This window comes from Setaria italica, chromosome IV, assembly GCF_000263155.2.
Source record: "Setaria italica strain Yugu1 chromosome IV, Setaria_italica_v2.0, whole genome shotgun sequence".
In the NCBI taxonomy this organism is placed as follows: Eukaryota; Viridiplantae; Streptophyta; class Magnoliopsida; order Poales; family Poaceae; genus Setaria; species Setaria italica.
In genome coordinates this window covers 6,169,502-6,185,773 of record NC_028453.1, presented here as the reverse complement: position 1 = coordinate 6,185,773, position 16,272 = coordinate 6,169,502, and the positions used below count along the sequence as shown (strand labels likewise).

The following is a 16,272-nucleotide window of genomic DNA, read 5'->3' as shown; positions in this document are numbered from 1 at the left end:
GATTTTCGTGGTTCACGTGCTGATGTGGCTAGTTTTGAAATATTGGGAAGTTTATTATTGGGGATCTGTTGTGGGATGATATGATTTTGGGAGAAAATTTTTAGTAGAGTTCTTTTGGGAAAGATTTTTTTTTGACTCCTAGAGTTGCTCTAAGAAAGATTTTAGAATTATACCTACATATTTGTTATTGATACGAGGATTAATCTACACTTTTGCTATTTTTCTAATGTGACGAGCTATGTCCTCACTCTAGCATGAACCGAGCATGACAAATGACCATTGCCCTTGCTTTCCTCCTGTTAGCCATCCATTCTACCTTCTCCAGCCACTTACGTGTGGGACTCACATGTCAGGATCATCCTCAACCTCCTGTCACATCCTCCCGTGCGTACGCCGCTGCAGCACTCCAACATATCCTCGGTCGCCGCGCTCCGGTAGGCCCCGCGCGTCCGTCCCCTGCGCCGTCCGCCACAGCCGCCCTCCAGCCCAGCCCCGCGAGTGCGCCGTCCGTTGCTACCGCGCTCCGGCGGCCCCGCGCGTTCAGCCCCGTGCATCGTCGGCCGCTGTCCTCCAGTCCGGCCACGCGCAAGCGCCGTGACGCCGTCCACCGCCTCCACTGCCTCCCTCCGGTTCGGCACTTATGGTATAGCTTTGCTTCGTTGGGAACAAAGCACGGAGGAGAGAGATGAGCTACCGCCACTTTCTTTTTTCAACAGAAATTGTCAAATTGGAGTAGGGAAAATTAATTAGATGGAGGTGCACGAGCCGACCCGATCTTCCATGCTGTCTACGGGAGCCGCCACCAGATGACCAGATGTCCATCGCCCCTCCCCAGGTATGGCACTGTCGCTGCCCGAGGCCAGAGCCGCACCCCCAGGTTCCTCGACCGCCGCCACCTCGTGCACCGTCTGCCCCCAGTCCGCCCCCGCGCTTGTTGTTCGCCTCCGCCACACTCCGGCCGGCCCCGCAACAAGCTGACCTGCCACCGGGCAGTGAGGAGGAAAGGAGCTGCGGGAGGTTGGAGATGATCTTGACGTGTGGGTCCCACACGTAAGCGGCAGGAGAAGCGCCGGGAGTAAAAGGATAAGACCAGGGGCACGGGAGTCATTTCGTGTCACGAATCCAGCGTGGATGGGTGACTTGGCGCTCCACGTCGGACAAAATGACAAATTTGTTGCTACTTCTCTCCGGTAGCAAATACGTGGGCGGTGTCAGCAGGTTGCACTAATTCCTGCAGCAACCGTATGCCCGCCTCTCGCGAATGCGTGAAGCGTTCGATGTTCATGGACCGAAGCAAGAAGGGATTCCAATCAGAGACGCAGAGTTGAATATTTTAAGACTCACTTCACTTACCAGTGAGCAGGAGCACACTGAGTTCCACCGCTCCGCCGCGCAATCTCTCTTCATCCACGCTCGCGAGCTTTCCCCCGCCGCTCGCAACCTGACTGCGGGTCCGCGGCGATGCATCCCCAGGAGGCCTCAGGCGCCGCCGAGAAGGCGATCGCGCCGTACGGGTCCTGGGCGTCGCCGATCACCGCCGCCGCCGTCTCCGCCGCCGGGCGGACCGTCGAGGGGCTCGCCGTCGCCGGCGACGGCCGTCTCGTCTGGGTCGAGAAGCGCCCGGAGCAAGGAGGGTACGCGAAACCATCCACGGCACGCGCTCCCATTTTTTCTCCTTTCTTTTTTGCCGCGCCCAAATCTTGTAAGAACCCGTCGTGTCCGGTGAGTTTATCTGAACTCTGAAGCTTGTTGCTATTTCGTCAGGGCCTCGGTTCTTGTGAGGGAGGCGGCGGAACCGCGCCGTCAAGCGCTGGACGTGACGCCGCAGGGATTCGCGGTGCGGACTCTCGCCCAGGAGTACGGCGGTGGATCTGGGGCATTCGCCGTGCAAGGGGACACCGTCGTGTTCTCTAACTACACCGACCAGCGTCTCTACAGGCAAACCATGGGAGGTACGGAGTTCAGGCTTAGCTATTGCCATGGACCATGGTCACTCGCTTGTGTGGTTACTAGTTACCAACTTACCGTCGAGATGCATTATCTCAACAACGTACGCCGCCCCTAAACATTTAACGCTAATCTCCTTGATATGCATCATGTGGACTCCTAATTGTACTTTTAGCAATCAGTTCACATCAATGTTGGGATATCCATGCTCTAGGCGTTCAAAGGACACATTGGAGTACTGAAAGTAACTTAGGGGGTGTTTGGATCCTGGAGCTAAAGTTTAGTCCGTGTCACATCGAATATTCGGATGCTAATTAGGAGGACTAAACATGAGCTAATTACAAAACTAGTTGCAGAACCCCTAGGCTAAATCGCGAGACGAATCTATTAAGCCTAATTAATCCATCATTAGCGAATGTTTACTGTAGCACCATATTGTCAAATCATGGACTAATTAGGCTTAATAGATTCGTCTCGCGTTTTAGCCTAGGGATTGTGAAATTGATTTTGTAATTAGCCTATGTTTAATACTCCTAATTAGTGTCCAAACATTCGATGTGACAGGGGCTAAAGTTTAGCCCGGGGATCAAACACCCCCTTAGCTTTTGTTCCGTTTTTGAACCGTAACCTAACTTTGAGTTTCCTTATATTGGTTATACAAACACCGGGTTGTCTCTTTATAGCGCTTCTTCGACCTCTTATGTACTCCCTCCGTCCAGCAATTTAAGGCATATTGTGTTTTCAAAAAGTCAAAGTTTGCAAATTTTTACCAACAATTAGTCAAATTATATGCATGTTTAGTGTACAAAAGTTGCATCAACAGGTTCATATTTGAATTACTTTAAAAAATAGTGTAACTGTGTCAGAGAAATCAATGGTCAAAAATTACTTTGAAGACATTCTCGTTTTAAAAGATGCCTTAGTACATGGTTGGATGGAGGGAGTAATATATATAAAAAAATAGTTGTAACTGATCTAACAGAATATTTTACTTGTTGGGTTTACCTGTTTCAGATAGCTCGCCACTACCGCTGACACCAGATTATGCCGGATCAGAAGTCCGCTATGCAGATGGTGTCTTTGATCCTCACTTCCATCGTTATGTAACTATAATGGAAGGTGATTAGAAGCTATTTCCTGTACCGTGTCAATTGTGCTACCTACAGATTTTCACTTGGTATTAAGAACAATCCAATTTGACTGTAGATCATCGCGACAGTAGCTCAGATCCCGTCACAATCACAACCATTGCTGCTGTAAAAATAAGTGATCGAGATGTTAATGGTAACGAGCCCTTTCGTTCATGTACCTAGTGCAGTAAGTTGTGCTTAAGTTCTTTTGGACTATTTGTGAAAAAGTTTTCAATTTCTGCCTCAGAACCAACCATACTGGTCAGTGGCAATGACTTTTATGCCTTCCCACGCATCGATCCATCTGAAAAACGTATGGCATGGATCGAATGGAGTAACCCGAACATGTCATGGGATAAATCACAACTATGGGTTGGATATTTCTCTGAAAAAGGGTAATGTCTACATGCTTTGTGTTTTGCAGTTCTTGCTGAAAGAAATAAATGTTCTACTCTACAGGCTAAGGAATTTTTTGGTCCTTTCTCATTGTATATTTGTGAATGAGCATGAAATCGTTCATACCTACTAGCAAAATCTGCAGCACAAGCCCGCATTTTATACCACTGTATACTTATTTTTAGGGGAACAACTCAATACTTACAGACAATTCACAGCAAGTGCTGATCTGCTTGAGATTGTATTTACATATTTTAAGTTGATGTGCTATTTGGAACATAGGTTGTTGGTTGCAGTTCCTTTTTTTCCCCTGAACAAAACAGACTGCGCCTGAGAGGCCTTCTACCCAGGTGCTTGCAGGTCATGTGAGTACCTCCCTAAAGGGTTCGGTACTCCCCTCTCTTAAGGCATAGTGAGGGACTTCTTCTCCCCGTGGTCAAGGTTGTTTTAACAAAAAAAGAGCAATGCTTGAGTTGCATTGTGCTTTAAGTATGCATCAACACGGCATAGTTTTTCTTCCAAGCTTTACACATTTATTGCCATTTATTATCTGCAGAGAAGTGCATAACCGAATTTGCATTGCTGGTGGAGACCCAGCATTGGTAGAATCTCCTACTGAACCCAAGTGGTCCGCAAAAGGTATGTGTTTTGAATGTAATGATTAATGCTTTTACTTGCGAATTAATTTTTTTCCGCATGAATAGTTTTCTTTCTACATGTCAAAATTATTCAATAGGTTTAAATTCACTAAAAATCTTGTTAATTGAATCAATTTTTTCTTTAGGGGAGCTTTTCTTCATAACAGATCGGCAGAGTGGATTTTGGAATATCTATAAATGGGTATAATTTTCTGACACTTGCACCTTTTTCTATTCAGTTGCCTAGTGATCTGGTTGTGTTCATACTTCCGACGTTGCTGAACTATGTAATTAGAGAATGGAATGGGGCATACTGTCTGTATTGTTCCAGTGACCGTCTTATAACTAATCTTTTCTATATTTATTTCTGGCAAATGTTCAGTCTCTATTTCTTCTGTTTTTAACAAATTATAACCTTTTACATAATATGTGCCTTTCCACAGAAACAATTATGATAAACCACTTGCATATTGACTATTGAGTTATTTTGTCAACTCCATCACGTAGGTTAGTAGTAACACTTTCATTGATAGCCTAATACTAAGATGCTCTCAACTTGGAGGGTTGTAATTGCACATAAATTATATAAATATCTGAACTTTTTTTGCTGGAAAAATCTTGCTTTCTTGCTATTGGTACAGGATGAGCAGAGCAATGTGGTAATTCAATTGTATGCTTTGGATGCTGAATTCTCAAAACCAATGTGGGTTTTTGGTGCCAGCTCCTATGCTTTCCTGGGAAAAGATGACTCGAGTCTCAAAATCATTTGCTGTTACAGGTTTTCACATTTCGTGTGTTTGTTATATTTGTAGGTGAATTTTTTGTATGTATTTCATAAGAGTAAGCATGCTTGTTTGTTCCCAGACAAAATGGAAGATCATATGTTGGGGTGCTTGACCCTGGTTCAGGGTCCTTTTCAACACTTGACATTCCCTTCTCTTCTGTAACTAACATAGTAAGTACAAAAGTCTGATGAGCTGCCTTAAAAACTAGTTGAAGACCTACTGTGATGTAATATATCGTACTGCTAGATTACGTTCTTAGTCCTTAAATTTGTTAACATGGTGACTCTTTAATTCGAATCATGATAATTTTCCAGGTTTCAGGAGATGAATGCTTCTATATTGAAGGTGCATCTGCTAATCTTCCAGAATCAATAGCAAAGGTTTGACTATCTTAATTTACTGATTGTCTCATGCCAAGTATTGGAACTGAAATTCTGCACCATCATTCTCTTTGTGCCAGGTAACTCTGGATGAAAAGAGGACAGTGACTGCTGATTTCTCTCTAGTTTGGTCCTCCTCAGAGGATGTAACAAAACATAAATCCTATTTTAGCGTGCCTGAATTTATCAAGTTTCCTACTGTAATTCCTGGACAGCATGCATATGCTTATTTCTATGCTCCTTATAATCATAGTTTCCAAGGTTCATCCGATGAAAAGCCTCCATTATTGGTCAGGACTCATGGTACAGTTCTTGTCCTTTTCTTTAAGATTCCAAAAGCACATCAACGGCTGTTTCCTGTATTAGTTTGTGTGCTTTTTTTACGTTTTCATTGATTATATTGTAGCAGAACCTTTCAGCAAATGATGTTCAATTTCATTTCATATTTTCTAGTATAATTTGAAAGAGAAGTTTCTGTGTTCTATCTATTTACACATAATGTCAGTGCTCTGATGGAATTATGGTGATAAAAACCATTCAATGATTCTAACTGACTTGATTTACCACTTACCAAATTACAAGGGTAGTGAAATAAATCTTTTTTGTCCAGTTGCTTAATAAAGCAGCACTGTAATCCTTTTACATCACTGCAATTGTTTAGGTGGACCTACCGAAGAAGCACGTGGGGTTCTGGATCTTAATGTGCAGTACTGGACGAGCAGAGGATGGGCACTAGTTGATGTCAACTATGGGGGAAGCTCAGGTATTTTGTTCTCTCTAGGCTCAGCTAAACTCTTGACAAAGAACCCTGCATTCTTCCTACATGCAAATCTGATGCATTAATTATTCAAAATGATGCATTGCCATCCTGAGCTCAGAACATGATTTACATCCTCTTATTTACGAGCACCTTATCCTATTTGCTATTAAAGATTTTGGTGGTGAATCTGCTGGTGATTGTCCATTTCCTTCTTGTTTCTTCTCTTTCTTGAAGGCTATGGGAGAGAATATCGAGAGAGGCTTTTAGGGCAATGGGGTGTTGTTGATGTCAATGATTGCTGTAGTTGTGCTACATTCCTGGTATGGCTTGTTTGGACTGACAAACCCTTTTCGTAATTCATGTACAGGCTGTAATCTACATTTACAGTGGGTACTAAGAAAATATGAATTGATATATGCTTACATGGTTACACCATGCTGATTATTAAGGTGGAAACTGGAAGAGTAGATGGGAAACGGCTTTGCATAACTGGAGAATCTGCTGGTGGATTCACAACTTTAGCTTGCCTTGCTTTCAGACAGACATTCAAGGCTGGTTGTTCTTTATACGGGGCAAGTTTCCATTGCCATTTTTCTCCCATTTGGCTGCAGCTTAATCCAACTATACTTATTCATGTGGGGTTGTGCTGTGTTTATACGCAGATTGCTGACTTAACTTCATTGAGGGCAAGTTCGCACAAGTTCGAGGCGTGCTACACTGATAACCTTGTTGGTATGGAATTTTGCACTCGTCTATATTTTAAGGTGGCTATCCAAATTCTTTTCGTGGCTGTATTGACGCCATCACTTTGCCTTCAATATTCCAGGGAACAAACAGGCTTACTTTGAGAGAGCACCAATAAACTTTGTTGACAAATTTACGTGCCCACTGATTTTGTTTCATGGATTGGAAGACACGGTAAGGCTATAATACTTGAACTTACCTAGTTGATTGAGGATATGCTAACCCAAATCGATTTTCATAATATGTCTGAAAATCCCTAACTATTTAATATCATTTCTGTAGTTTATTTTTTATATTTCACTAATCATCAGGGGTATGGGAACATACGCTTAACACAACATCTATCTAGTGATGAATTAAATCAAACTATTAATCGTTGATGAGGGAATAAATGAACTGCTCGGGATGACTTCCCAGTGTGTTGTCTTTCCCATTGTTACCATGCAAGTGTTTAAGCTATTCGATTTGGGTTCTGCTCTCTTTACCAACTTCAATTATCCGCAGGTTGTGCAACCAGATCAGACAACGAAAATATACAGGGCCATAAAGGACAAAGGCCTTCCCGTTGCTTTAGTTGAGTATGAAGGGGAACCACATGGTTTTCGCAAGGTCTAACGATTACTCTCTGCTTTTCTATCTCTTTAGTCCTTATACACCGAACCTACGTGTCACATTCATTATGGGCAGTAAAATACTGAAGTTCTGTACTAGCTTTGCTATTTAGTGTACTATAAAAGGTCACTATCCGTTGCTGTTCTCTATCAAGGTTTTTTTGATGAAATGTTCTCTATCAAGTTAGCATTTTAATTAGTAGGACACAGTTGAATTTGTACTCTGCAACTGCGGATGGCTCATACCTGACGTGCGTTCCTTTGAACAGGCTGAGAACATCAAATTCACCTTGGAGCAGGAGATGATGTTCTTCGCAAGATTAGTGGGGAAGTTCAAGGTGGCTGATGACATAACACCAATCAAGATTGAAAACTTTGATTAGTCCTTTGCAAACGTTTTAAACAGCAGCAATCTGCGTACTGTGTAATAATCCACTGCTCAACTACAAGGCAGCTTGTGGAGCAAGTGTCCTTCCTAGCTGCGCGTGTGCCTACGTATACGAGCAGTAATGGAAGCAAAGCTTTGCGTAGCTTTTCCCTGATGTTGGTTTGTTAATTTTTCATGTTCCACGATTTGTTGGCATGCGAACAGAGAAACATCTCTATTTAACTGTGATTTAGTTTTGCTAACGTGAGTTGGCTGTGATTCGTGGACTGCTTTGGGATGGAATTTGAAAGGCTGTTGAAAACACTACAAAACCCTCTGGAGTTCCTTTTAGACACTTCTATTCCAAACAGGCCAGTAATTGCTTCGAGATATTGTGATAGGTTGCTAGCACATAAGAAGTCTGGTATATCCTGTCATTAGAAGTCCGTGAAGCTCATCAGCAAACAGTGGGCTGTTTGGAATAAAAAGATAGAATTCGACATGAAATGAAATGGTTCGATTTCTGCTGTTTTTTCAAACCGATTTCTGCTGGATTTGAGAGAAATTCCACATGCTTGTGTAGTTTGAGTCAACAGATAACTCTGGATGAGCTCATGAGCATGAGCTTGCAGTCCTGCACCTGCACCAAAACCCCACACAAAAACCTTAGGGCCTGTTTGGCAACCATGTGTTAAAATTTAACACCTGTCACATCGGATGTTTGGATGCTAATTAGAAGTATTAAACATAGACTAATTACAAAACTAATTGCACAGATGGAGTGTAATTCACGAGACGAATCTATTAAGCCTAATTAGTCCATGATTTGACAATGTGGTGCTACAGTAACCAATTGCTAATGATGGATTAATTAGGCTTAATAGATTCGTCTCGCGAATTAGCACAGGGTTCTGCAATTAGTTTTATAATTAGCTCATGTTTAGTTCTCCTAATTAGCATCCGAACATCCGATGTGACACTGTTAAAGTTTAACACCTCGTATCCAAACACCCCCTTATAAAACAGAGCCCGCACCCCGCAAATGGCGACACGCCTCGCCTCCATCTTCTCGACCGCTCGCGGCCCCGCTTCCGCCCCGGCCCACCTCCTCCACCGCGCACTCCCCCGCGCACTCCCCCGCTTCCGCCACCGGCGAGCCTGCCCCTCGCCGCCCCGCATGTCCTCCACCTCCTCGGCCGCCTCCCCCGCGCCGCCCGCCACGGCGGCGGCCGGCGGCGACAAGCCCGCGGCGGCGCCGTACGGGTCCTGGAGGTCGCCCATTACCGCCGACGTCGTCTCTGGCGCCGACAGGCGCCTCGGAGGGATCGCCCTTGCTGGGGATGGACGCCTCCTCTGGATCGAGGGCCGCCCCGAGGAGAAAGGGTAACTGACATCCGCCTCCGAGTTTTAGTGTCCAAGGCGTTGATGTTTGGGAGCGATGGTGTTTCTGAAATTTTTTATGGTGCTAACTTGTTTCTGATTAAACCCCAACCTGCTTAAGTGGCCTATCCAACTTGCTTGTGAGTAATAGGCTTTTTTTTAATTGTGTGAGTAAGGCTTTATAGTTGTTGCTGTATATTTTGTTTAAACCAATAAATCCCGTGCAACATGAAAAATGCTCTGCATTTGTGCTTCACAGCTTTGAGCGACTGAGATGTTGGATGTATTGCACATGGTTGATAATTGTGGTGTAAGGCTATTGTCTAGTTTTTTTGTTATTATGATTGTGAGTTAATCATAGTTTAGGTCACTTTGTGTATATGTGATTGTTATTATAGTTTGTAGGGGCATCAAGCTTTAGCGGCTAATGCGTTGACATTTGAGCGCCATGGTGCTCCTGAACATTTTGATGCTCCTAGCTTGTTTTTTATTAAACCCCAACCTGCTTAAGTGGCCTACCAACTTGCTTGTGAGTAATAGGCTTTATTGTTGTTTCTGTATATTTTGGTTAAACCAATAAACCCCATGCAACATGAAAAGTGCTCTGAGTTTATACTTCACAGACTTGAAGGACTTCAATGTTGGATGTATTACACATGGTTGATAATTTGTGTAAAGCTACTGTCTAGTTTTTTTTTTGTTATGATTGGGTTAATTGTGGGTTATTTATTGGTCACTTTGTGCATATGTGATTGTTATTATAGTTTGTAAGGCATCAAGCTACATTGGGGTAGTTCTATGTCCGGTGAGTGTTATGTGGGTTATTCTGGAAGCCTGGACGTTGTGGAACCATTGCAACCGCTGTGTTTTTTTATGGGGCCTCTCCAACTGTTGCCAGAGCTCTGTTGTCGGCCAGCGAGGAGTTACATGTGTGGGGTTTGGCTCAAGCTCAAGGAGTTAAGCACCTTCTTGCTCTAGTGCCAATTGAGGAGTGAATGTTTAGGTCGAGGTCGGTTGTTTGTATGGTTCCATAGTGGTGTGTAAGAAAGGCGTAAGAGCTAGCTGATCTGAAACGTGTGTGGGTGCTGTAAGGGTTCTTATCCCTTTTTTCTTCTTAATATAATGATATGCAGCTCTCCTGCGTGTTCAAGAAAAAAAAAAGACACCGTCAAAGGAATATGTGATTCCGTGCGAGTGAAGTGTTGAGGGACAAGAAATAGATCGACTAATGTGGTTTTTACTGTATGAACCAAGGTTCTTAAGTCATTGCCTAGGCGTCTAGTACTCTAGTTAGACTTGTCGCCTAGGCGGTGAGGCGTTAAGAACCTTGGTATGAACAAGCTAAAACAGGACATGCACCAGAGTACAACAGCAAAAAGATTTGGCAGGTTTAGTTTCTCAGTGAAAGTTACTACAAAATGAAGCTGTTTTATAAAAACTTAACGCAATTTGAGAACCCAAGTTACATTTTGTTTCTGCTGTCGCATGTGTGAGCAATTGCATTGTAATCAAAATGATACCAGAAGAATGATGTTGTATAACAGAACATATTGTTACACTGCTTGGTCATCATTAAATCCACGTGCGTGCGCATATCAAGTACAGCTGATATGCTAGTTCTCAATTAATCTGTTTTTGAACTAATACTTTTCATATTGTATTTACCTAAATTTGTATTCAGGCGCATGGTTATTGTAAAGGAAGAGGATAAGCCTGTGGATGTTATACCTCAGGAATTTGCAGCACGCACCTTGGCTCAAGAATATGGAGGTGGTGCATTTGCAGTTGACAAGAGTGTTGTTGTGTTCTCGAATTACAAGGATCAACGTCTATACAAGCAAGCAATTGGAAGTAAGTACTAAGTAGTCTGCTATTCTCTTACTGTTGAGGCTGGCTTAAACTAATAGTAGTCAATAGGTGTTCATTAAGAACATAAACAAAAATTTAAGGATATGGTGTTTAGTAATCTGGAAAATTCTGTACATTTACATGCGACCACATCTAGTCCATCCATTTTTTAATACTTGGCACCTTTGACCAAATCATGCTTACTAACCTTTTCATATTTTGGAAAATATGCAATGAGAAATATGCTTCCTAATTATATATTTTTTAATCATGCATGATTATTTTACCATGTCAGTTGGTGATCCACCTGTGCCTCTTACACCCGATTATGGTGCACCGGACGTCAGTTATGCTGATGGCGTATTTGATCCTCACTTTGGCCGTTATGTTACTGTGGTGGAAGGTACTTGAGTACTTAACCTATGATCTGATTTCAATATATGTAGTTACACAACAAACTACTAACATGCTCACATATTTTGGTAGACCGTCGAAAGAGCAGCTTAAACCCCACTACAACAATCGCTGCTATAAACTTGAGCGGTGATGATACTCTTGGTAAGATTTCCAGAATGTTATAACCAACTAATACCAAGTTAGATCTATGATTGCTTTTGATCTTTATCCATCTTCCCTTCACAACAGTAGCTTACATATTTTCTATGTTGAAGAACCAAAAGAGCTGATCAGTGGCAACGATTTCTATGCTTTCCCTCGCATTGATCAAAATAAGAGGCGGATGGCATGGATTGAATGGAGTCATCCAAACATGCCCTGGGATAAATCAGAACTTTGGGTTGGCCACTTCTCTGAAAGTGGGTAAGTGTCGTTATCTTCTGAATAACATATTAGGCAATGTATCAGGAGGACATTTGGATATCGACATGCTACATAAGGGTCACTTCATTTATTAAATACCCTAGGGGCCACTTTAATAAATATCTAAAAGATGAGACATCAGATTTTAGTTAACCCAATAAATTTCTAGAAGTAGCAGTAGGAAATCAGGTACTTCCTCCTTCTCACCTGTTATTTTACTTGGATTTATATTTTTATTATGATGAATGGATAAATTATTGAGACTTGAAACTTGCATATGCAAACACTGAATTGCTAAAATCCTAGAGACTATGTGGGGCTGTTATATTGAACTTACATTGTGGTACTGTGATTCTTTTGGAAACACTGAACATTTAGCAGAAATTCCTTCTGACTGTTGCTGATTTAGCCCCACGTTTTTTTTTGGGTGTCTGCAGAGACTTGGCAAAACGGGTTTGTGTTGCTGGTGGCAATCCTCTGTTGGTTGAATCTCCTACTGAACCTAAATGGTCTCCCGAAGGTACCATGCTCCTGCTATATTTGTATGGACTCTTAATGATTTTAAAAAATGCTACTTATGTGTTATAGTTAAGTTATAATAACATCAGCTTAATATTTTTTTTGTGGGAAGAGACTCTTAATTTTATTTTTTTTCTCACTCAAGTCTTCTATCAGCTGTCCCATCAGAAATTGGAGCTAATTATGCTCTATTGAGATTTCATGTAACTTGTTTCTGTTTGTCTTACATCATGCAGCATTCAACAATTTCTTTAGCTTTCTTTGCTCCAAATAAATGAACTAGTTTAGTCCATTTCCATGATATGTATACACAAATTCCTTTTTTAGGTAAATGGAAATAATGTGCTTTGTTATTGACCAGCCGAATGTATGCATTGCTGCTTGAGGGGTCCTTTTTTGTCTGCAGTTCACACTACCTTAGTGATTGAATTATTATTTCCTATGGAACCCTGATAAGTAATAACAATATATTTTACAGCACATACTGCTACGACTGATCAACGTAACTTCATACCATATGTCATCTAATGCATTCAAACTTGCAGGAGAACTTTTTTTTGTAACTGACAGAGGGAGTGGATTTTGGAACATTTACAAATGGGTGAGTAGTTTCTCTCAACTCTCGATATTTTTGGACAGTACTCACTTCATTTGAAATTATAAGTAACATTTTTGTTTCGTTTGGACAAGGCTTTGACCAATAATTACTCTATTACTATTTCACTTATGTGATACAAAAGTATACTCATAAAAATGTATTTCTGAATGCAAATCTAATGGCATCAACTTTGTCACAAAATATATATTAATAGGGTTGTCCTAACGAAATTATAAATAAGCCTTATTATTTCAAACCTAGGGAGTATGTGGTAACATCATTTTGGATGATTGAGATTGCTGCCATTAGTATAAATTTGGAGCTCATGACTTATGAGCGAGCTAAATTAATATTATTGCTGCATCTCCTTTTTCTATCATTATTCATCATCTGAACTGTATCTGCCATATAATTTCTCTACACACTGCGTTGTCATCAGGTAGAACAAACCAATGAGATTGTTCCAGTGTATGCACTAGATGCTGAATTCACAAGACCATTGTGGGTTTTTGGCATCAGCTCCTATGATTTTCTTGGAAACAGCAACATCATTTTCAGTTACAGGTATTGATATCAGTGAAAATTTGTTCATAATTTTTCACTTTTGTTTGTTACCATCTTCACTTACCATTGCAATAACTATGCCACCCAGGCAGCAAGGAAGGTCATATCTTGGTGTGCTTGATTGCGATTCTGGTTCAGTTTCAATGCTTGACATCCCTTTCTCTGATTTATCTAATGTGGTATGTGTTCAGATCTTCATCACCACATTTTGGAAAATTGAAGTGTATATGTTTTGTGAATTGTTATGTATAATGGCTTGTTACTTGCTTGGTCTCGCAGGTTGCTTCAGATGATTACTTCTATATTGAAGGTGCTTCTGCAAATATTCCAATGTCTATTGCAAAGGTTTAACAGATGTCAAGTCCATGATTTTTTTTCCACCAAATTTTGTGTATCGACTATCAATTGATGCATCTGTTGTGTCATCCAGGTGACATTAAATGAGAGCAAAACAAAAGTAGTCAATTTCTCAATAGTCTGGTCCTCCTCTCCAGATGTCACACAATATAAACCTTTCTTCAGCACACCAGAACTTGTTGAGTTCCCCACATCCAAGCCTGGCCAGAAAGCTTATGCCTATTTCTACCCCCCTTCAAATCCCAATTTTCAAGGTTTGCCAGATGAAAAACCTCCATTGCTTGTGAAAACGCATGGTAAGTATTGCAGCCTTTTGATGTTTGAAATAATTATTTAGTTTGATCCATCGAAAGAATTATGCAGGTCTTTCAGCTGGATTTTTTCTTTTCTTGGTTACTTAACTGAAAGAAATGGTTTTGTTAAATAGGCTACTGGATTCTTTCTTTTCTTTCAGATGAAAACCATGGTATCCTTTAATACTCTTATCAATTTTCAGGAGGACCTACAGCTGAGACACGTGCAATTTTGGACCTCAGTGTCCAGTATTGGACAAGTAGAGGGTGGGCATATGTTGATGTTAACTATGGAGGAAGCACTGGTTTGTCCTCAACTTGTTTAGATTAAACCCTTTCTGTACAGTCAGGTGTAAACTTAGTTTATTTGTTATAAGTTGTCTTGCCTAAGACTCCAGCTCATTTCTACAACCATATCCCTACCAAATGTTGAACTTTATTGAAACATAAACTGAAGGTTATGGAAGAGAGTATCGCGAGAGACTTTTGGAGAAATGGGGTATTGTTGACGTTGATGATTGTTGCGGCTGTGCAAGATTTCTGGTACATCATTGGAGCAGTTATTGTAATGTCAATTAGCATTTTGACTTTTTGTTGAAGATAAGAATGCACTTTGATGCTTGATTACTTCTTTTACTAAGGTGGAGAGTGGGAAAGTAGATGGGCGGCGCCTTTGTATTACTGGTAGATCAGCAGGTGGATACACTACTTTAGCTTCACTTGCATTCAGAGACACATTCAAGGCTGGAGCTTCTTTGTATGGTGTAAGTTTTAGCTTTCTAGAATCTATTTTGTGTTTGCCGTAAATATACACCAGATATTTTCTCTCTTCTATTCTTGCTTGGCAATTTACCGCTCACCCCTGTTATCCTTTTGTCTAAGTGCCAGTTACCTTGTTTGATGCATGTGCCTCTCTCAGAATTGCAACTTGCAGTAACATGTTGGTCCTATACTTCTATGCACACTCTTATATTGATATTGCATGGTATATCAAACCTGGCATACTTTCTGATTTCTGAAGGAGCTAAAGAAAGAATGCATGTGTGCTTGGTAATTTGCATTAATAGAATTATCAAAATATGCTTTTGGCTTGTGAAGCATTTGTTTGATTGATATTGTTATGTAATTTTGGCTTTTGTTTATGTTTTTTTTTGAAATAAAGGCTTTTGTTTAAGTAATAGACATCCATAATAACCAGCTGTGTTGATGTATTACCAATTGATTAGGTTGGGGACTTGACTCTGTTGAGAGCTGAGACACACAAATTTGAGTCCCATTATCTGGACAATCTTGTGGGTAAGAAATGTTTTATCAAAACATTTCTTTTGGAAGATGCTAACCCAATTCCTTAATCTAATTTACATTTACTTCTTCATCCTGTTCCTTTAGGAAATGAAAGAGCTTACTATGAGAGATCACCAATCAATTTTGTCAATCAGTTTACATGTCCAGTGATATTGTTTCAAGGGTTGGAGGATAAGGTATGTGCTGACCAATCATTACTGCATTACTTTGTGGTATATTGGTGTTTCAATAGCATAGTATAGTTATATGATGAGGTTACCCCTGCGAACTGCTCATCTGATTTAATGTTTTCCAGGTTGTGCCACCAGATCAGGCACGCAAAATATACAATGCCTTGAAAGAGAGAGGTTTGCCTGTTGCCTTAGTGGAATACGAAGGGGAGCAACATGGGTTCCGCAAGGTTGTAACCTCACTGTTATACTACGTACTTGCGTTTCAGGCTTTCAAGCAAATTCAATTGACCTGCACGGATTTTATAACTTTATCAATTTTGAACAGACTGAGAACATCAAGTTCACCTTGGAGCAGCAGATGGTGTTCTTTGCAAGATTAGTTGGGAACTTCGAGGTAGCAGACGATATAACTCCAATCAAGATTGAGAACTTCGATTGATCCAGTTCGAAGTTTTGTACATGCCAACGACATGTTTAGCAAAGTAATTTAGCATATTAGTTTCTTTTGAGAATACAGTACTAAACGTTCACCGATCGAAATCTTATTTTGCCCTGTATGTACGTCTGTTCCAACTATACTTATTTCCGTTCATGTGAGATGGAGATGATTATGTACTACCAAACAATTGTGGCGCTTTATGCAATCGTTTGGCTAGTA

General features: G+C 41.1%; 2 protein-coding genes across 4 annotated transcripts; both read left to right on the top strand.

The window, feature by feature from the left end:
- Positions 1-281: 281 nt before the first annotated feature.
- LOC101765802 lies at positions 282-8,037 on the top strand. 2 transcript variants are annotated; one of them, XM_004964821.3, is made up of 18 exons: positions 287-1,634; positions 1,765-1,952; positions 2,962-3,066; positions 3,154-3,231; positions 3,325-3,472; positions 4,030-4,112; positions 4,258-4,313; positions 4,753-4,889; positions 4,976-5,066; positions 5,211-5,276; positions 5,357-5,579; positions 5,938-6,039; positions 6,271-6,356; positions 6,486-6,608; positions 6,699-6,768; positions 6,863-6,954; positions 7,285-7,389; positions 7,661-8,037. In XM_004964821.3, exons 1-18 carry the CDS (start codon positions 1,462-1,464, stop codon positions 7,772-7,774), a joined length of 2,040 nt encoding a protein of 679 aa, XP_004964878.1. In that variant the 5' UTR covers positions 287-1,461; the 3' UTR covers positions 7,775-8,037. The 2 variants fall into 2 exon arrangements, with proteins under 2 accessions (XP_014660493.1, XP_004964878.1); XM_014805007.2 differs by having other exon boundaries at positions 282-1,634; positions 6,486-6,768.
- Positions 8,038-8,777: 740 nt separating this feature from the next.
- Positions 8,778-16,272, top strand: LOC101764724. 2 transcript variants are annotated; one of them, XM_004964819.4, is made up of 18 exons: positions 8,778-9,141; positions 10,820-10,989; positions 11,282-11,389; positions 11,473-11,544; positions 11,667-11,805; positions 12,243-12,325; positions 12,870-12,925; positions 13,362-13,486; positions 13,575-13,665; positions 13,766-13,831; positions 13,917-14,139; positions 14,340-14,441; positions 14,594-14,679; positions 14,778-14,900; positions 15,363-15,432; positions 15,526-15,617; positions 15,737-15,841; positions 15,940-16,272. In XM_004964819.4, exons 1-18 carry the CDS (start codon positions 8,801-8,803, stop codon positions 16,051-16,053), a joined length of 2,166 nt encoding a protein of 721 aa, XP_004964876.1. In that variant the 5' UTR covers positions 8,778-8,800; the 3' UTR covers positions 16,054-16,272. The 2 variants fall into 2 exon arrangements, with proteins under 2 accessions (XP_004964876.1, XP_004964875.1); XM_004964818.4 differs by having other exon boundaries at positions 11,658-11,805.

Bases quoted from the DNA above. Each gene is read 5' to 3' on its own strand.
- LOC101765802 (XM_014805007.2), top strand. From the start codon at position 1,462: ATGCATCCCCAGGAGGCCTCAGGCGCCGCCGAGAAGGCGATCGCGCCG. The intron at 3,473-4,029 runs GTAATGTCTACA...TATTATCTGCAG, and splicing joins GGATATTTCTCTGAAAAAGG to AGAAGTGCATAACCGAATTT. The intron at 5,277-5,356 runs GTTTGACTATCT...TCTTTGTGCCAG, and splicing joins TTCCAGAATCAATAGCAAAG to GTAACTCTGGATGAAAAGAG.
- LOC101764724 (XM_004964818.4), top strand. From the start codon at position 8,801: ATGGCGACACGCCTCGCCTCCATCTTCTCGACCGCTCGCGGCCCCGCT. The intron at 11,390-11,472 runs GTACTTGAGTAC...ATATTTTGGTAG, and splicing joins TTATGTTACTGTGGTGGAAG to ACCGTCGAAAGAGCAGCTTA. The intron at 13,487-13,574 runs GTATTGATATCA...TATGCCACCCAG, and splicing joins AACATCATTTTCAGTTACAG to GCAGCAAGGAAGGTCATATC.